Raw genomic sequence first — 20,163 nt, 5'->3', positions numbered from 1 at the left:
ATGAAACATTATTAAATTCAGTTAAATATTTTGTAACTTTCTTCCAAAATATTTTACTTTTTATTGATTAGGATTTTAATTGCAAATATAAATATATCTGACTTCTGACAGTCATAAATTATTTAATCTTTTTATACCTACCAAAAAACCTTAAACCTTATTTTTATATGCTCATTTTTTGGGTAAATCAAAGTTTTACAAAATAGCATAACTCAGTCAAAAGTGCCTAAATTTCAATTCGGATAGCTTTTCTGTGCTAGTTTTTATTTGGTTAAAAAAACTGCATACTTCGTTTTAAAATTAAAAAAATTACAATTTGTACCAAATTTTTAAAATTTTAATTTAAAAAATTACGACAAAAAAATTTGAAAAAAAAATTAAAAATAATGTATTTCTCCCGGACATGGCTAGATCGATTTGCCTGATTATGCCGATCAAGAATTTATATGATTTATACGGTCGAAAACGACTCCTTCACTGAGTTTTAAGCTTCCGACTAAAATTATATTACCAAATTATACATATATTCAACGAATATTAATCAATATTCTGTTTAATCTTTATTCATAGAACTACTTGTATTTATTAACCACCTTATCCACGCTCCTTTTGAGTGTCCTCCGGTGTTTGTCTTTGTAAACCGAATTACCTAAAATAATAAACAAAGAATGTAAGAGAGTTAGTCCGAACGGAATCCCAAGTAGGCCTTAACTTTCACATCACAGTTACGAGCCCCTGAAACCCCCTAGTTCAATTCAGTATAGTATCGTTCGTCATGGAGATCCTACGCTTGGTGCTCTTTATTATTTCCATAACTCTCGTTTTTGGTGATGGCTGGCAAACGGTAAACAAAATCATAAAATTTCTTTTTAATTAATATCCAATAACTTAAAATACATTACTTGGCAGATGCCGATTGCCGATGCCGATGATTACAACGGCCTAGTGTCGGACAATCAGGGACCATCGGGTGGTAACTGCCAAGACGATAGATGCCCCACAATGGTGCGACCCAAGCCAAATAGCTTTGCCCAAAAGGCGGCCAAGGCTGCCAAGGAGGCCTCCGATGCCCAGGTGGAGGCCGGCGCAGCAGCTGCCCGCCAGGTGCAGAGGCTGCTGGCCGAGAAGGCTGCCTGTGCTGCCAAGGCGGCGGAGGCGGCCTGCGTGGGCAAGCAGCAGCTGGTGGAGCAGATCGAGTCGGAGCTGCGCGAGGGCAGGCTGGTGGTGCAGAAGGAGCGAGCCCGCCTGCAGTTCACCAAGGCCACTGCTGCCGACGCCCGCCAGGGAGTCAACCAGGTGGTGGAGGAGATCAAGTCTCTCACGGAGGTGATAAAGAAGGCCCAGGAGGGTGTCACCCGTGCGGAGAGCGTGATTGCTGGGTCCCAAAAGGCGGTGGCCGAGCAGAAGCAGGCGGTGGCCGAGGCCAAAGGGCGCCTGCAGCTACTCATTCGTCAGGCAGAGGTGGCCCGTGCGGACTACAAGAGCACCAAAACCGCCGTAGAGAAGGCGGCCAGCGCCGCCCAGGAGGCCAGGCAGAGGGCAGGACGGGAGCGCAGAATGTCGGGAACCACCGAGGACATGCCGACCTACCAGGGTACCTTCTACATGGACAAGACTCCCGGCGAAGGCTACACCCCCAACTAAATTTGATCTTCATCACTATATTTTTTATTATGAGATGCTCCTAATGTTCCTGTGCTTCTCACATGCTTACACTTCCAAGGTACTCTATATATATTTTGTTCATCGTTGATAAACAGTTCAAAAACACCAAAAATTAATAAACCCCAACACTAAACACCCCAGTTACATGCATTTTAAATGGAATTATCCCCATATTATAATTGTATTAATTAATACTTATTAATTTTATACTCTTTTATGTTATAATTTCAGTCAAAAACTTAAAACACAGTAAAGGAGTCATATAATCTTGATCAGCATAAACAGGCGAATTTTCTAGCCGACTCCGGGGTAAAAAAAAATTAAAAAATGGTCCATCTATTTTAAAAATATTATGTAACCCCTTTACATCGTTAAAATTGACAAAATTCTAGGTCAATTAGAACCTCGCCAACTAAGATTTTCCATTCCAATACGAGTAATGGGGATTTCCCTAGGCACACACGATTGCTCAGAACTTGTCTGTGTTGGAAAGTGTTGTTTTTCAAGTGTGCTTTACAATTGTCCCATCCTGTTGCCTTGACTTTTGGGTCATTCATTGCCCAACGTTCATTACAGATATTAGCTCTACCAAAGTGAAAAACGAATTGTTGAGAAAAAACAGCCACAGTAAGTTTCTTTACAAAAAATAAATAAAAATTGAAAAAACAACCAACTAGAATGAAACAAGTATAAACCATACGCAATACATCTCGAAACCTTTTGCAGATGTGTAGCAAGCTGAATATAGTCACACCAGAGGAACTGAATGCCAAGGTGGAGCAGGAGGACAGTCAGGTAGAAACATCCTCCATCGACCCATCGTCGTCCGTCTCCAAGGTGGAGACATCCTCCTCCTCCGACATCAAGACTCCTCTTATCAATGAATCCCAACTGATCGGGGATCTGGGCAAGCCCTATGCTCTTCCCTTCCTTCTGGAAGGAACTCGTCATCGTGATCTAAAGACCATTTCGAGCGATACACTGGCCCGTCTCATGCAGGGCGAATTCGCGAAGGAACTGGGACCTGGTGGTAGATATAACATCATCGATTGTAGGTACCCCTACGAGTATAAGGGAGGTCACATTCGTTATGCCTGGAATGTCTATTCATTGTACCATGTCCGGAAGGCTTTTCCTGACTTAACAGAGGAGTTGAGGCAGGAGAGGGTGGCTCAACGTGTCATTTATGTCTTCTACTGCGAGTTCTCCGCCATGAGGGCAGCCAAGATAATGCGCTTCCTGCGCAACCATGATCTCAATGAGGATTATCCGGAGCTATATTTGTTGCACAAGGGATACAACGCCTTCCATGGCTCCTATTTAGATCTGTGCGAACCCAAGGGATATGTGAAAATGCTCTCCCCGGGTTACGAGCATGACTACCTTCTCGGCCGCCTCCAAGCCGGGATGTAGTGATGCGAAAGAATAGTTCAAAAATAACAAACATTATTTTAAATCGGATTCCCGCAATTGTAATTGTAATTGTATTAATACATACTTCTTGTTACTCTTCGCAGGGTATTATAATTTTAGTTAACTCTGAACAGTAAGTATCTATGAACATTAACTAATTATGATCAGTAGATAACTATTATCAGTAATTCACTATGATCAGTAAGTAACTCTGATCCATAAGATAACTCAGGAAAAACCAAAAACTTAATTTTCTTTAGCACATTATTATCGATTTATTAAAAAAAAAAAAGGTTTCGTTCTATGATTAGCATCGATTTAGAATCCCAGTCTCTCTAGTAGACGTATCCACCATTGGAACCGTACACGGTGCCGGAGGAGGATCCAGAGTAGCTGGACACAGCCGGGGCCGAGTAGGTCTTGGCCACCACGGGAGCAGAGTAGCTGGACACAGCAGGAGCGGAGTAGTGGGACACAGCTGGAGCGGAGTAGTGGGACACAGCTGGAGCGGAGTAGGTCTTGACCACAGCAGGAGCGGTGTAGGTCTTGGTCACCACGGGAGCGGTGTAATGGGACACAGCTGGAGCGGTGTAGGTAGAGACAGCTGGGGCAGAGTAGGACTTGACCACAGCTGGGGCAGAGTAGGAGACGGCAGGAGCAGAGTAGGTCTTCACAACAGCCGGGGCAGTGTAGGTCTTGGCCACCACGGGTGCGGTATAGGTGGAGACAGCAGGAGCGGTGTAGTGGGACACAGCAGGAGCGGAGTAAGTCTTCACCACAGCGGGAGCAGAGTAGCTGGACACAGCTGGGGCGGAGTAGCTCTTGACCACAGCTGGGGCGGAGTAGCTCTTGACCACAGCTGGGGCGGAGTAGCTCTTGACCACAGCGGGAGCAGTGTAGTGGGACACAGCCGGGGCAGTGTAGGTGGTCTTCACCACGGGAGCCACATAGGAAGCAGCAGGCTGGGCATAGGTCTCCTCGGCAGCGGTCTCGGCATACGAGGTGGTATCCACAGCAGCAGCAGCAGCTGGAGCGGCATAGGACTCGCTGGTGTAGGAGGCAGCTGGAGCAGAGTAGGACTCAGCCTCATAGGTGGACGCAGCGGGTGCCTCATAGGTCTCCGAGGCGGCGGCAACGGGGGCAGCCTGGTAGGATTCGTAGCTGCTGGAGGCGGCACCAGTGCGAGGAGGCAGATAGGTGTTGGCCAGGTGACTCACATCGGCCGAGGCCACAGCCAGAAGGGCGAGCGAAAGGACAGCGAAGAATTTCTAGGGAAAAGAAAGGGATTAAATGGGGTTGAGTGGAGTGGGATCTCTTTGGGGAATGTGTGGAAGGAATGCGGATCTCTTGTTCTGGAAGTTTGAAACTCTCTGAAGGAGGAATTGAACTCGGGAGGAGGAAGAATTCTCCAGAGTGAAGGAGGAACTGAACTTTGGAAGAGGAGGAAAGGTATTCCGAAGGAGGAGGAACTCAACTCTGAAGAAGTAGGAACTCTACTCTCAAAAAGCAAGAACTCTTCTCTGGAGAAGGAAGGAATTTAATAGGAAACTCCTCTCCTGAGAATTCCTCAGCGAGAGGGTGAATCTCCTCTCTGTCCCAAAAGGAACTCTCTTAATGTCTCAAATCTTACCATGTTGCTGGGTTCGAGGTTGGAAGAACACTAGTACCTTTTGGACGTCTGTCCAACCTATTTATAGCCGCCGAAAAATGTCTACCCAACTTGATACACGAATGTCAAAAGGCGCTACAATAAATAAATAAAAAAAAAAAACAAAAACCAGAACAAGCTCACAATCTCTGAAAGCCACACGAACTATATTTCCATCGAGTATAAAAGCGACATAATAATAATGAAGCATCTCGTCCGCGAAACTCATTAAGTCGCCCATAATATTCCGACTTTTCTTCATTCTCTTCCCCCGATTCCCGGATTCTAAAAGTCTCTCTCATTCTACATATATATCCAAATCTGATACCCATGGAGATCTCGTCGATAGGTTAGAAATGCTATCTACATGAAACTCGTTATTGGAGGAGAGATCCATTCATAAGTCGGTTGGTTCCGTCATTTACTCAGTTCATCCATCAAAGCTTTTGGACGAGACAAAGAGGAGCTCCGTCTCTGATCGAATTCTAAGCGGTTACCTCATTAATCATTAAGACGGAGGGGTTTTACCCGGGAAAACAAAAGGCTTTACAAGGAGGGGAAAATTTGCTTACCGCACGGATATCCGTTAATTGGGAATTCGTATTGATGAACTTTTTACTTAAGTCAAGAAATCACTTTACAAAATAAAACGAACTCTTAAACTTTTTGAGGATTCGAAAAGAATCACTTTGAAGACAGTAATTTTTATATAATATTATAATATACTGACAATAGCGTACGGCTCTATATCATATCAAAAGTATTAAATATATAAAAATCTATCGCATTACCTATTAACGTTAAGAAAATATAGATTTTTGGGCAAATTAAAATTTTTCAAATCTCATAACTAAGCCAAAAAGGCATTAATTTTAAAACGGAAAGCTGTTCTGTGCCAGTTTTTAATTCGTTTATAAATCTGCATACGCAGTTTAAAATGTAAAAAAAATTCACATTTTTGAAAATTTTAACGATGTAACCCCTTTCCATTAAAAAAAAGCTTACAATTTTAGAACATTTTTTTCTTACGGAGATGGCCAGAAAGTTTCTTCTGTTGATACTGATAAAGAATATATATTTAATATAGTATCGGAAATGACTCCACTGCATTTAGACTTCTAACTTATATCATAATACCCTGGAAATTAAAATTAAAGTTAATCTAAGAAAATACAAAGAACAATTTCGAAATGCCAAGGAGGAGCATAGCCTCTCCTCAGATCAATGACTCTTGATTTGTGTTTCAACAAAATCTATAAATTTCCAAAAGCCAAGAAATGCAATTGTATCTTATTTATAATTTATTATAACGTGGTAGTAAAACCACTTTCAAATGACTTGAGAATGAATTTATTATTGTTATGCTGAGATGGGGAGATTGATGATGGTTTTAATTTCAATTTATTGCATTTTAGTTTACTAATATATTTTCTAGTAGTAAAAGTGCACTTTGTAACTTTGTAATAATTGTTTCAACTTCCTTTTAAACCAATTAAATCGATAAATTCAAACAAATATAGATAGATTTATTGGCCTGTCAGTGGCGCGTGAGGAGATGCGCTTCTCAAAAATCAACTTTCCTTCCTCGTTAATTAAGTATTTAAATGAAGACACGTTTGCTTTATATGTATGTATATATTTTTTATGGGTTAACAAGAGCGTAACAAAAATTGTATAACAAAAAAAAATGGTGCTAAAAATTGGCTAAGTAACATTAAGTTCAAATGAACCGGGATTGGGTCCCCAACTCGATGCGAGTTCGAACCTCTGCCGGGGTTCGTTCACGGGCATCCTCCCGTTCCTAGTAGAGGTAACCACCATTGGCGGCATAGTTGGTTCCCACCTCAACGGGAGCGGGAGCGGGAGCGGGAATGGAGACGGGAATGGGAGCTGGAGCGGGAGCAGCCACCACCTCAGTCTGGTGGACAATGGGAGCGGGCTGGGTGTAGGTCACCTGCTGCTGCACCGCTGGCTGACTGTACTGGACAATGGGTTGGGGTTGGACCTGCTGGACTTGGTGGATCTGCTGGGTCTGCTGCTGCACCTGATGGACCTCCTGAACGTGCTGCACCTGCTGGACTTGCTGGACCTGGACAGGAGCAGGTGGAGCAGGCACAAAGGACTGCTGTTGCACTGCCGGCTGGGAGTACTGGACAATGGGTTGGGGCTGGACGTGCTGCACCTGCTGGACCTCTTGAACCTGCTGCACTTGCTGCACTTGATGGACCTCCTGGACCTGCTGGGTCTGCTGCTGCACTTGGTGAACCTCCTGCACCTGAACTGGAGCTGGTGGAGCGGGCACAAACGATTGCTGGAGCTGAATGGGAGCGGGAGCAGGAATGGAAACGGGCACAGGGGCAGGAGCTGAGATGATAATGGGAGCTGGGGCAGGAGCTGGTGCCTGAACTGGAGCTGGCTGCGGAGCAGGAACGGGAGCTTGAACTGGAGCTGGAGCCTGGTAGGCATAGCCACTGTACTGAGGCTGCTGGACAGGCTCTGGGATCGAGATGGGCTGAGCCACTGGAGCTGGAACGGAGTAGGTCTGTTGGACAACTGGAGCTGGAGCGGAGTAAGTTTGCTGGACAACTGGAGCTGGAGCAGAGTAGGTTTGCTGAACCGCAGGGGCTTGATGGACCACTTCCTGGACAACAGGAGCTTGGTGAACGACTTCTTGGACCACAGGAGCCTGTTGCTGAACAACTTCCTGAACCACTGGAGCCTGATGGACCACAGGAGCAGGCGCTGTGTAAGTCTGTTGGACCACAGGGGCCTGATGAACCACTTCCTGGACTACGGGAGTTTGTTGGACAACTTCCTGGACCACCGGAGCGGGTGCCGAGTAGGTCTGCTGAACCACTGGAGCCTGCTGGATCACTTCCTGAACCACTGGAGCTTGCTGGACGACAGGAGCAGGAGCTGGGTAGGAGTACGACTGCTGCACCTGAACAGGAGCAGGGGCGGAGTAAGTCTGTTGAGCCACCGGTGCAGGAGCAGTGTAGGTCTGCTGTTCCTGGATCTGAACAGGAGCAGGAGCAGGAGCTGAGTAGGTCTGTTGGACCTGGACAGGAGCAGGAGCGGTGTAAGTCTGCTGTTCTTGAACCTGAACGGGAGCAGGAGCGGTGTAAGTCTGCTGAACCTGGATAGGAGCAGGAGCCGGAGCACTGTAAGTCTGCTGAACCTGGACAGGAGCTGGGGCTGAGTAAGTCTGCTGCACCACCTGATGCTGCTCATGGACCACAGGCACAGGAACTGCCACTGGAGCAGGGGCAGGAATGTGAACAGGAGCAGGAGCCGGAGCCGGAGCAGGAGCAGAGTAAGTGGTGGTCACGGTTTGCGTCTCCTGCTGCGGGGCAATGGTCTCCACGACAGGCGCAGGAGCGGGCACGAACTGCTGGACAGGAGTGGGTGGCAGATAGGAATTCCTCACCGCCGTCTGAGTGGCAACAATGGGCTTGGGCGCTTCATAGATCACCTGAGGAGCTGGCTGGGAGATCTCCACGGATGCAGGAGCTGGTGCGGGAACGGGAGCAATAACAGGAGCTGGAGCAGAAATGGCAACAGGAGTAGAAACAGCAACTGGAGCGGGAGCAGAGATCACCACAGGTGCCGGAGCAGGGGCAGCTTGGTACTGCTGCTGCTGTTGCTGATGTCCACCGGAATGAATGGTGAAACTGGCCAGCGGAATCGAAGCCTGAATGGACTCCACATGAGCCTGGATCTGTGGCTGCAACTGATGGAGCACCTGCTGCAATTGTGGCTGCAGCACCTGCTTGAAAGTCGGTGCCTGCGACACCTGCGACACCTCCTTCACCGGCAACGGGGGCAGATACTGACCACCGGGACGAGCTTGGGCCACGGCCAGGCACACGGCCAGTACAACAAGGGAAAAGGGTTTCTGGAATGGCACAATCACTGGGTTTTAGACAAAAGGTCACTCGAAAAAAATAAGAGTAAGCTTCCCTGCGATGGTCACTTACCATCTTCACGAGGGGTCACAAAGCAAAACTGAAGGCAGTGGTGCACCCGGCGAACGTAAGCGATTAACTGATGACCAACTTGGCAGACGACTCTGCATTTATAGTTGGCCAAAAGCTTAAACCCCTTAATTGGTGCGATCCGCCAGATGTCCACGCCGGCCACGGAATGCTAATGCAGAGGGCCAACAATGAAATCATGCAAAACACATCTCATTTCGCTGCGGATTCGGATTTAGATTCGGTATCCGGACTATGTCTTCGGATTCGGATTTGCTTTATTAACCAGCAGCAGCAAATACATGGAAATTGTTTATGTGCATTTTTAATTTGCTTAGAGGACTTTATAAATATGCAATTTTGATGGAAATCCTATTAAATTTGTCATTCATAACGTTATTAAGGGTTTTTTTAAGAAGTATCTGTATTTATTTCTTAGAGAAAACTATATCCCTCAGATCCTTGTTATATCTTTGAGGCTTAATTCTGAATACCTTGTAAACCTCATTAAATAAATTAATACAAATATTTCATATAACTTGATGCTTTCTTTCAGTGTTTGTCTCTGCTCGTGGCCAAAGTTAAACAAAACTCAAAGACAAATCACTGAGGGTTTGAAAACTGATCAAATATTTATCATTCGCTTGTTGCATGGTCTTGTGTTCACCTGACCAATTGACACCTTGGCCACTTGGCCACCGGAAATCCAAAATTGTAAAGAGCCTGAGAGTACATTGATCCCTTTGAGATCTCCATTATATTATATCATATTGAACCATTTAATTAAGAGAACAATATAGACTGAAATTATAGAGGTATACGTGTTTTCTTCAGTAATTCTCTTCATTGTTAAAAATATTTCAAAAATACTTTAAACGTATACTTGATATTTTTTTACGTATACCTTATAATTTGTATAAATACGTATACGTAATATTTTTGTAACAATTGTTTAGCCCTTCTTTCAATGCATTAAATACTAAAAAACACAAAGGGAAACTAACATCGGGATTCTAAAACACAACCATGCAATTATATGTATTAGTAAAAATATTAAAAAAAAGTACTTGAACGTATACTTAATATTTTGTGTATCAATACGTATTCGTAATAAATTACGTATTAAATTACGCATTCGTATTGATAAACGCATATCTTTCGGCTCTTTTTTAAATTTAAAAAACATTCAACAATTGCTAAATATTATGAAAAGCTGCTCTCACACTTCAACAAACAATATATAAATTAGGTATCAATAAATTACAAATAAGGTAATAAATTAATATTAAAAAAAAACATATTAAAATATAATAAAACATAAGTTTAATTAGATGTTTAGGGAGTAGTTTCTTTTTTGAAATTCCTTCCATTTAAAAATATATATTGTTCTTTATATACTTGAACGTATACTTAATATTTGCACATCCATACTGGAACGTATACTTAATATTTTGATTTCAGTCCCTAATTTAATATATATAACACAAACATAGATAAAGAGAGCTTATAAAAGAAACAATTAGATTTTTATTTATTATATGCATTAGTACAAATATTTAAAAAATACTTGAACGCATACTTAATATTTTCAATACGTATACTTAATATTTTTTATACCAATACGTATACGTATTGATATAAAATTACGTATACGTATTGATATACCTAAAATTGTTTTAATAAATCTTTCATCTCTTCTTAAATAAAAATAAAATACAACACTTTGCTAAATATTATGAAAAGCTGCTCTCACACCTCAACAATCAATGTATAAATTAGGTATCAATAAATTACAAATGAGTAATAAATTAATATGAAATAAATCATATTAAATATATAATAAAAAATAAGCTTAATCAAGTGTTTAGCCAAGAGCTTAATCTTGAAACTGATGTTGACTTTCGCCCATTGTTTTAGTTCGAAAATAAGAAAAACAAGAAATAAGAAAGCAAGATATCTTCGAGAAGTCGACGTTTTTATACCCTTTGCAGTTATATTCTTCCTGGTCAGGTGATATTTTTGAAGGGCGAGTGGAGAGAGCAGAGAAAGTGAGAACGAGAGCGAGAGAGACAGAGTTCCCGCTGGAAATGGGGAGGGAGTTACAGAGAGCAAGAGATGTCTCTAGAGATATGGAGCGAGAAAGAGACTTCCCGAAGTGGAGTCTGAGTTAGAGAGGGGGGAAGAGAAAAGGGGAGTCTGATTTAGAAAAGGGAAAAGAGAGAGAAAGGAAGTCTGAGTTAGAGAGGGGGAGAGAGAGAAAAGAAGTCTGAGTTAGAGAGGAAGAGAGAGAGAGAGAGAGAGAGAAAGGGAGTCTGATTTAGAGAAAGGGAGAGAGAGAAAGTTATTCACTGCTTTTACAATATTTTATAATAATAATAACGTAAGCTAACACTCCCAGTTTTGCATTTCCCCCTGATCAAGAATATATATACATTATAAGATCGGAAATGACTTCCTTTAGTGCGTTACCAACTTTTTACTAAAATATAATACCCTGTAAGGGTATACAAAGTGGGAAATTTACAGACTGATGCTTATCGGTGCGACCAAGATGATTTCCCAACGAGGAGGAGCTCTTTAGAGATCACAGACGGTGGCAGACATGTGTCCAACCTTCATCCAAACTCAATGGGCCATAAGTTATGGTCAATCAAGGGCCAACGATTGTTTGCCGGGAGATCGTGATCTTAGATATTCATATTTTTCTTTTTGGTACAGAGAAAAGAAAATATCTGTCAATTATAACAAATAAAAAATTACTTAATGGACAAGTTATATAAATTAAAGATCATCAAAATCTTATGAGTACAATATATATTTGTTTTAGTTACAAAATTATATAAAAAATATATAAGATTCATATTTTTCTCCAAGTGTATGACACATTTCGTAGGCGTGTGTCGCATGGCTTATGATAAGCGTGTTATAGGCTCAAGATTGGAGATAATACCAGCCCATTATGCCGGATAATACGAATCTTCGGAGGTCGAATGCAAACTTCATTCTGCACCTGACACACGCGCTCCCAAAACAAAGCAAAAAACAATAATAAAAAATAAAAAATAAAATACAAGTGAAATAGTGTAAAAAAAAGAAGAGTGACAAATCGAAAAACGAGGCTCACAAAAGAAAATGTCAAGTTGAGGGCCTCTGACGACCGGCGGGCACAGTGTGGCTTAATTATGACTAATTGCTGTGCGAACACCACGATCGTCTGAATATTCAACTATATAGCTAAAATATATATGTATAGCTTCCCTTGGAGTAAAAAATCACTCAAAAAATAAAATAAAGAAAACTGCAACAAGCTTGTGAATCGAGCAAAACGGGAGGCAGTCAGCCAACTTTGCTTCATTTGCATAAATGGCCAAAAAAGGTTAAAAGCGGTTAAAAAATGTGGAAAGGTGTCAGCGGTACAAGATTTACAGCTTAAAATATAGCTAGATCATTTTAATTAAAGCAAAGCATAGAGAAATATACATTTTATGTAACTAAAGAAGTCAGTCAGTCGCTCTATGAAATAATATTTAAGTAATCCCCAAAAGATATACCAAAAAGTGAGTGGGTGAGCCCCAGATTGTTGGTGGATCTTCGCCCTTCTCAGACTACAAAAGAGCATAGTTTTTGTATCTTTCGTATATATTTTTTTAGTTTTTGCAGACATAAAAGACATGTCATAAAAGTTTGTAAACGCGTTAACTGATTTTAAGGCAACAAAACCAAAAGCAGACAATAAATAATTCAGTGAGGAGACATACAAAAAGATGAATAGAAATCAATTCCAAATCTCGTTTAAGCCCAAGACCGAAACATATTTATTTTGTTTTGTTACAATTCCCCACTAACTAACATATCTTTTTTAGTTTTTTCTTTTTTCAAATGAAACAAACGCCCAAAGATGGAACTTGAATAGGTCTGGAATTAATCGATGGAAAAATCCCCTCGTTAATACCGATTCCCATGCATAAGAAAAAATGTATGTCTATATGCTTAGAATTAGCATAAAAGTTCTTTAAAGGAAACTCTCTTTGACGTCAGCAGCGGGTTTTGTGAAAAAAAGAGAAAGAATAGAAACCAAAAACTAAAAATAACCAAGATTATTCTGTTGCTTTTATATGAAATTGATGTTTCTTTTGGTTTCGAATATTTAGTTAGAAGCTAAAAAGAAATTAAATTAAATATATAATTAGTATATATTAAAATTCATTCAGAGAGACACTTGATCTTGTAATAGGATCGAATCGGAAGTCGATCGAAAGCAAAACTTATGCACAATCTTTGAATCGATATTTTTATGTTAATTTAAAAAAAAAAGCAAAGTTTTTTAAAACTCATAACAAAGCTAAAAAGGCATTGAATTTAAATCGGAAAAAAAATGTAGCTTTTATAGAAGAAATTTGTTTCTTGCCGGAGATGGCTAGAAAGATTTGCCTTTTGATACTGATTAGGAATATTTATGAAATATAGGGTCGGAAATGACTCCTTCACTGATTTTCAGGCTTTTGACTAAAATGAAAATACCCGAAAAGGTATAAAAATAGGTATAAATTTATGCAATTATTTTTATATGACATCGAAGTTTAAAAATCTCATAGCTAAGCCAAAAATAAATTAATTTTAAATCGGAAAACTGTTCTGTGCTAGTTTTTAAGTCACTAATAAATCTGCATACTCAGTTTAAGCTAAAAGAAGTTTAAAATTTTTGACCATTTTTGAAAATATGAATATATGAAAAAATTGGATAAAATTTTCAAAAAAAATTAAAAAAAAAAAAATTTATTTCTAAGATGGCTGGATCGATTCGGCTCTTGATACTGATCAAGAATATATATGAAATATAGGGTCGGAAATGGCTCCTTTATGCCTTTTCAAGCTTCTGCCTGAAATGAGAATACCCTAAAAGGTATAAAAATAAGTATAAATTTATGCAATTATTTTTATATGACTATCGAAATTTAAAAATCTCATAACTAAGCCAAAAATGCATTAATTTTAAATCGGAAAGCTGTTCTGTGCTAGTTTTCAATTCGTTAACAAAACTGCGTACTCAGTTTAAAATGTAAAAAAATTGAGTTTTTCGCAAATTTTAATGATGTAACCCCTTTGATTTTTTTCAGAAAATTGCAAATTTTCAAAAATTTTATTTTTCTGACGGAGATGGTTAGAAAGATCCGCCTGTTTTTGCTGAGCAAGAATATATATGATTTATAGGGTCGGAAATGGCTCCTTCACATTGTTATAAGCTTCTGACTAAAATTGTGATACACAACTAATTACAATACAATAATTATAATTTATTGATTATATGTATTTACTTAATGAATCCCATCTTCTCCAATAAATCACAAGTAATTTAAAAAGTTGAATAAACTTTTAAGGATGCCCACCCATGCTATGATCTCATAAACAATATCTACTTTTGGTCCCAGTTTTATCGCCTTGTCACAGACAGGCAGACATCATAATTTATGAAACCGATTGGATATGTAGTATATACATATATATGCATAAAACATATATAGCCACCAAGATGTGTATCAATCTCGGCGATCGATTCTCTCGTTTATGGTTATCAGTCAGTTTTATGCGATTTGCATAAAGACAATCGTGGTGTCTGTCCACGGTTTTATCACCGCTAACAAAACAAAATATAAATAAAATACAAACATAAAAAAAAAACACACACTTGGTTAATATTTATAAACAAAAAAATGAATGATAATTTATAATGAACTTGTTGATCGTCGATCTGCCAAATTGGGGCTATAAAACCATGGGTTCACTTGGCCCTCTGATAGACATAGCCACCATTCGATGCGTACACGGTATCCGCTCCGCTCTTGGCATCCTCAGCCACAGCCGCGGGCACTGGAGGTGGCTCAACCTTCTCCTGGTCACGCACCTGCTCCTGTTCCGGCTGTGGCTCTGGTTCATCGGAGTAACCAGGTGGCGCTGGTCCTCCGAATCCAGGTCCAAATTGCTGATACGGATTCTGGCCAGGCAGGGGTCCACCAAAGCCCACGGGCACATTGAAGCCCGCTGGGTTGGGTCCCTGGAACGGACCCTGGGAGTTGGCCAAGGGTAGTCCTTGGTTGGTTAGGAAGTCTGGGAATTGACCACCTGGGAAATTAGCTCCTGGGAATGCATCTACGGGTCCTCCATGTGGGGGGAAGGGTCCTCCCTGAGGTGGAAAAGGTCCATTTTGGGGAGGGAAGGCACCTTGTGGAGGGAAACCAGCTCCCTGTGGAGGGAATCCTGCTCCCTGGGGAGGGAATCCTGGTCCCTGAGGAGGGAAACCTGATCCCTGAGGGGGGAAACCAGCTCCCTGGGGAGGAAATCCTGCTCCCTGAGGGGGGAAACCAGCTCCCTGGGGAGGAAATCCTGCTCCCTGGGGAGGAAATCCTGCTCCTTGAGGAGGGAAACTAGGTCCTTGTTGCGGGAAACCTGCTCCCTGAGGTGGGAAACCAGCTCCCTGAGGAGGGAATCCCGCTCCCTGAGGTGGAAAACCTGCTCCTCCTCCGCTAGGAAAAGCACCAGGTGGACCAGGAGGTTGCTGTATAGCTGCGCTGGGAGGACCCGCACCCGGAAAGGCTCCCCCACCATTGGGATAGGCTGAGGGCACAGGACCTATGCCTGGTCCCTGCTCGCCAGGACCTCCGCCAAAGCCAAAGAAGGGCGGATAGATGGGCAGCGGAAAGTTGGGCGGTTGGGCAGGTGGCGGCGGTACATTGCCTCCCGTGGGAATGGCATAACCCGGTGGCAGGGCCAAGCCAGGTCCCACAGATGGATAGAAGCCCGACGATGAAGGATCCTTCTGAATGTCCTGGGAGTCAGCCTCGGACTCGGTGTGAAGGTGACTGACATCGCCAGTGGCAAGTGGCAGAAGCAGGACTAGAATGACCCACGGCTGCATCTTAATCCGGATTTTGGCTAGTGAATATAGTGAATGGGACTGTAACTATGAGGCCACGGGCCTCGAAGCCGGCACTTATAAGTCACCTAAGTCCAAAGATTACATAAAAACCCGGCCGGCTCTCATTTCACTTTCCCGCTTTCGTCGAACGGAAATTGCTTTGCATCACACTCCACAAAAGGTTCCATAAATAGTCGCAAATTCGAATCTGAATCCGAATCCGCTATGAAGTGCCACCTGAGAGCGTTTGGGAAGTTGGAAGCTGCGAGGAGAAGTGCCAAAACTGAACTATAAAAATTAATTAGTCGGTCAGATTTTACATAAATAAACTCACGTCGAAATCGAAAGACCAATTTGGCAAAAAGATATGAGGGAAAGAGATATGAGGCTCTCAAGAGAGAAAAGTAGAGGCTCAAAAGTAGTCAGAAATATAACAATATTAAAATTCCAAAAGTTCTGGTAACTTATATTTAAATCTATATAATTAAAAATAAAATATTATGAGAAGTGCTATATATTCAAAAAGTGAAACTCAGTCAAAACATTGACTAAACATTGCTTAAATAAAAAATTTAAATAAAGTACAGTGTTGCATAGTTTGCCTTGCAAGAAAAGCAGTGTTGGTCAGCGTAAAGAGGGCTAAAAAAATACAAACAATTGGAAAAAAACACAATTTAACCTGCATTTGTTTAATTAATCCAGAAAATTAAAAATGTTTGTAATAGAAATATCTTTTTAAGCCAAGATTCAGTCCAGGCAGTATTGGTTAGTTAATATTCAAACAAAAGCCTTTTTGGAGGTACAAAATGAAACATAAACTTTATGTAAACTACATAAATACATAAACTTTTTATATATATATAAAGCTGTTTGATAAAACACTGAACTTTCACTAAATAAAAGCTTATAAACCGCCACAGCTTCCAAGCTTAATCAAAAGGGGTTTATAAAAAGCTTAAGTGCTAAACAAAAGCCTTATGTTAATAGCGCCAAGCTTAAATATAAATATTTACACTCTTAGCTAAATTTTAAAACATAAATAATATGACAACAAGCAGGCAAACTAGCTTCGGGAAACCAAAGTCTGTATACTCTGACAACAAAAGTTGTACACAAGTTTATCAGACTCCCAACTTAAATTATAATACCTTTAGGAAGGGTATGAAAAATGCCAGACAATATTAAAGGCTTTAAAAGACATTAATGTGGACGGAAAATGTATGTTTTTGTTTGTTTTTTTATTTTTTGGTAATAGTTTAAATAGTGTCAGAACCAAGATATTATCAGATGTGATTAAAATTCTATGGATTGATTCAGTTATTAAGATTAAAAGTTTAATCCTAAATCATGCTATGAACATTTTGCAGAAAACTATATATCTCGGCTGCTACTTAATTTAATTTAACCTATCCCAAAGCATTTTCAAATAATATATCTATAATATTTTAATTATGATATTTATTTGCCTACATATATATGTACATATATACACCTAGATTTTTATATTAAAAAGTGTTAATATCTTAAACTAGATAAATTACTAATAGATCAAGTTTTTTTTAACCAAACCCAAATGTATTGATTAAATTAGAAAATTAGCATTAGGCGAGAATATTCCTTTATACGTTTTTCTTGTAAAATTTAGTGCTGATAGAGAAACAACCAGTTTAAAGTCAAATGAATAATATAATTTACATCCATTAACAATAACAATAACCATTCATTAGCATGTTTGCTTTGGTTTCTTATTCGATTTATAGATTCGATTGAAAGGTTTTGCCCTTTTGATACAAATATTAGTTACCGGTTTTTCCATTAAAGCCAATAGGCTTCTGGTTAATGGTGTTATTTGTATAATTTTATTTATGATAAATCAATCAATTTCCTGATTTGTTTTAGGAATTTAATTAAAATTGTTGGAAATCAAAAGAAATATATATATCTATATAAAAAGATATATACCACGCAGACCTTAAATATATTTTTAAATTGATTATTTCTTTCATAATTATAATGTATTAAAATAATATTTCTAGGAAGGACTTTAAGAGCAGATATTAAATAAATCTATCTTATATAATATTTAATAATATATAGATACCAAAATATAGATCTTATTAAAATAATCTATCCAAATTTTAGTCTAAATTTTTTTATAATTAAAAAATTAGAATAACAAACGTATTCCCTTTACGTTTTTGGGGTTTCTTTAACCCCTTAAATCCCCTTCAAAACCTAAATCCCATTAAAAATCCACATATCTTCGGGTTATTGTTTTCTTTTCGTTTACTTTTCGTTGTTTACAAAGTTTACAATACAAAAAAAAAAAATATATGTATTACATATGGTAATTTAGGGCAGTTTGCTTGTTATTTACACTGGGATCAGATGCTGAGACCCCATTTACTTCCTGTAGACATAGCCACCGTTGGAGGCATACTGAGTGCCCACATCCACGGCGGGGGCGGAGTACGTCTGCTGGACGGGAGCGGAGTAGCTCACCGAGGGAGCAGCATAGGTCTGCTGAATGGGAGCAGAGTAGCTCTGGACAGGAGCGGAGTAACTCACCGAGGGAGCCGAGTACGACTGCTGGACAGGAGCGGAGTAGCTGACCGAGGGAGCAGAGTAGCTGTGCTGGACAGGAGCGGAGTAGCTGACCGAGGGAGCAGAGTAAGTCCTCTGAGCCACAGGGGCGGAGTAGGTTTGCTGAACGGGGGGCAGGTACTCATTGCTGGGAGCAACATAGCTCTGCTGGACAGCAGGGGCGGAATAGCTCACCGAGGGAGCAGAGTAGCTCTGCACAGGGGCGGAGTAGCTCTGCACAGGGGCGGAGTAGCTCTGCACAGGGGCGGAGTAGCTCTGCACAGGGGCGGAATAGCTCACCGAGGGAGCAGAGTAGGTATTCTGGACAGGAGGCAGATACTCATTGTTGGGGGGCAGATACTTGGTCAGGTGGCTAACATCGGCGGCCGCGCAGGCGATCAGGGCGAACACAATCAGGAATTTCTGTAAGAAGGATACGAATCACGGCACATTAATAAAACCAAATCACTTGATAAAAAAAATTAAGAAAAATTTAAAAATATATAAAATAACTTCTTTGCACTGTACACTTCTTTCAAGCACTGTTTTGTTATTTTAATTGCAATATTTATATAGTTTTTGTAACTAGAATCCTTCACTGACCATTTTGACTTGGTTGTTGGGGGGCGGCTGTGACTGAGCTGGATGAGCTTGGGGCTGCGACTGATGCCGGTCCCTTGGAGCGGCTCTCAATTTATAGCCGGCCGGCCGGGTGAATCCGAAGATTCAAAGATTCGAAGATTCGAAGATTCCGAAGATCCGAAGAAAAGCTTCAACTGCAGCGGCTTCAAAGCCGGCCAAAAGCCACAAGCCGTTGAACATAATAAATGCGAGGTAAACAGTAATGGACAACGGACTAGGGCTAGGGTAGGGTTAGTGGTGAGAAGATGGAGGTATTAAAATTAAAACTAAAATTATAAATTGTATTTTTAATATATAAATCAATATTTAGATCTATTTAATGTGTAGATCCATATGCAGAAGATATAATATAGTAGTAAAAGTAATTGTAAGCAAACATAGTTATGGGTAGAAAGTGGTGCTTATGGCTTTGTGGTTTTATTTTTATACCTTATTTTATAATCTATTGTCCTTTCCTGTATTTAAAAAGATATTTTTTTATTTATATTTTTTTTTAATATTTTAATGTATTTATGAATTTACATATATGAGATTGCCTTCAATCACATATCGATCTCAATCGAGAAAAACTTAGCTTAAATATTGTAATTTTTTGAACCAATATTTTAAATTTTTTGATGGGCCAATTTTTTCAATTAATCAAAGTTTAAAAATCTCATAACGAAGACAAAATGGCATTAATTTTGAATCGAAAAGCTGTTCTGTGCTAGTTTTAAATTCGTTAATAAATCTGCATACTTAGTTAAAAATGTAAAGAAGTACAATTTTTCAAAAATTTTAACGATGTAACCCCTTTCAAAAAAAATTAACAATTCTGAAAAAAAAAAAATTTCTGCCGGGGATAGCTGGAAAGATTCGCCTGTTGATACTGATCAAAAATCTATATAAAATATATAGTAGGAAATGCCTCCTTCATTGTGTTGCAAGCTCCTGATTAAAATGAAAATACCCTAAAAGGTATAAAAATAGGTATAAATTTATGAAGTTATTTTTATATGACGAATCGAAGTTTAAAAATCTCATAACAAAGCCAAAAAGGCATTAATTTTAAATCGGAAAGCTGTTCTGTGCCAGTTTTTAATTCGTTAATAAATCTGCATACTCAGTTTAAAATGTAACAAAATTATAATTTTTGAAGATTTTAACGATGTAACCCCTTATAAAATTTTGAAATTTAAAAAAAAAAAATAATTTTAGCTGGACATAGCTAGATCGATTCGGCTTTTCATGCTGATCAAGAATATATATGATTTATTGGGTCGGAAATTACTTTTTCACTGATTTACAAGCTTCTGACTGAAATTATATTACCCTAAAAGGGTAAA

General features: G+C 39.9%; 4 protein-coding genes and 1 pseudogene across 6 annotated transcripts; 2 read left to right on the top strand and 3 right to left on the bottom strand.

Annotated features, from left to right (window-relative positions):
• Positions 1-601: 601 nt before the first annotated feature.
• On the top strand, positions 602-2,026 carry LOC110179513 (uncharacterized). Of its 2 annotated transcripts, XR_015272293.1 has the most exons (3): positions 602-844; positions 910-1,723; positions 1,897-2,026. XR_015272293.1 is itself a non-coding variant. In XM_020947091.2 (2 exons), the coding sequence occupies exons 1-2, from the start codon at positions 776-778 to the stop codon at positions 1,642-1,644; spliced, it is 804 nt and encodes a 267-aa protein (XP_020802750.1). In that variant the 5' UTR covers positions 602-775; the 3' UTR covers positions 1,645-1,805. The 2 variants fall into 2 exon arrangements, 1 of the variants encoding a protein (XP_020802750.1); XM_020947091.2 differs by lacking the exon at positions 1,897-2,026 and having other exon boundaries at positions 910-1,805.
• Positions 2,027-2,057: 31 nt separating this feature from the next.
• LOC110179552 (cdc25-like protein phosphatase twine pseudogene) lies at positions 2,058-3,172 on the top strand (annotated as a pseudogene). The gene is made up of 2 exons (XR_015272294.1): positions 2,058-2,292; positions 2,392-3,172. The product of XR_015272294.1 is annotated as a cdc25-like protein phosphatase twine pseudogene (transcript).
• A 213-nt stretch (positions 3,173-3,385) lies between these two features.
• On the bottom strand, positions 3,386-9,456 carry LOC110179602 (uncharacterized). Its single transcript, XM_086835204.1, has 5 exons — positions 9,373-9,456; positions 8,704-8,872; positions 6,993-8,638; positions 6,570-6,734; positions 3,386-4,346 (listed from the first exon to the last, which is right to left on the bottom strand). Exons 1-5 carry the CDS (start codon positions 9,454-9,456, stop codon positions 3,414-3,416), a joined length of 2,997 nt encoding a protein of 998 aa, XP_086691330.1. The 3' UTR covers positions 3,386-3,413.
• A 5,023-nt stretch (positions 9,457-14,479) lies between these two features.
• LOC110179603 (uncharacterized) lies at positions 14,480-15,613 on the bottom strand. Its single transcript, XM_086835190.1, has 2 exons — positions 15,166-15,613; positions 14,480-15,102 (listed from the first exon to the last, which is right to left on the bottom strand). The coding sequence occupies exons 1-2, from the start codon at positions 15,611-15,613 to the stop codon at positions 14,480-14,482; spliced, it is 1,071 nt and encodes a 356-aa protein (XP_086691316.1).
• Positions 15,614-17,878: 2,265 nt separating this feature from the next.
• LOC110179540 (uncharacterized) lies at positions 17,879-19,018 on the bottom strand. Its single transcript, XM_020947120.2, has 2 exons — positions 18,800-19,018; positions 17,879-18,619 (listed from the first exon to the last, which is right to left on the bottom strand). The coding sequence occupies exons 1-2, from the start codon at positions 18,800-18,802 to the stop codon at positions 18,017-18,019; spliced, it is 606 nt and encodes a 201-aa protein (XP_020802779.2). The 5' UTR covers positions 18,803-19,018; the 3' UTR covers positions 17,879-18,016.
• Positions 19,019-20,163: the final 1,145 nt, after the last annotated feature.

Source organism: Drosophila serrata, unplaced genomic scaffold, assembly GCF_035046125.1.
Source record: "Drosophila serrata isolate PLE 108 unplaced genomic scaffold, ASM3504612v1 contig_276, whole genome shotgun sequence".
Lineage (NCBI taxonomy): Eukaryota > Metazoa > Arthropoda > Insecta > Diptera > Drosophilidae > Drosophila > Drosophila serrata.
The sequence above is the reverse complement of the archived record's forward strand: the minus strand, read 5'-3'. Positions and strand labels throughout refer to the sequence as shown.

What these genes read in the sequence shown, in the direction of transcription:
- LOC110179513 (XM_020947091.2), top strand. Translation starts at nt 776, where the DNA reads ATGGAGATCCTACGCTTGGTGCTCTTTATTATTTCCATAACTCTCGTT. An exon ending in TTGGTGATGGCTGGCAAACG is followed by an intron (nt 845 to 909) that starts GTAAACAAAATC and finishes ATTACTTGGCAG; the next exon opens with ATGCCGATTGCCGATGCCGA.
- LOC110179602 (XM_086835204.1), bottom strand. Translation starts at nt 9,456, where the DNA reads ATGGAGATCTCAAAGGGATCAATGTACTCTCAGGCTCTTTACAATTTT. An exon ending in CTCCAGTTCAGGTGCAGGAG is followed by an intron (nt 6,735 to 6,992) that starts GTTCACCAAGTG and finishes CACCAAGTCCAG; the next exon opens with CAGGTCCAACCCCAACCCAT. An exon ending in CCGCTCCCGCTCCCGTTGAG is followed by an intron (nt 4,347 to 6,569) that starts GTGGGAACCAAC and finishes TCTTTTCCCTAG; the next exon opens with AAATTCTTCGCTGTCCTTTC.
- LOC110179603 (XM_086835190.1), bottom strand. Translation starts at nt 15,613, where the DNA reads ATGCAGCCGTGGGTCATTCTAGTCCTGCTTCTGCCACTTGCCACTGGC. An exon ending in ATTCCCTCCTCAGGGAGCTG is followed by an intron (nt 15,103 to 15,165) that starts GTTTCCCACCTC and finishes CTCAAGGAGCAG; the next exon opens with GATTTCCTCCCCAGGGAGCA.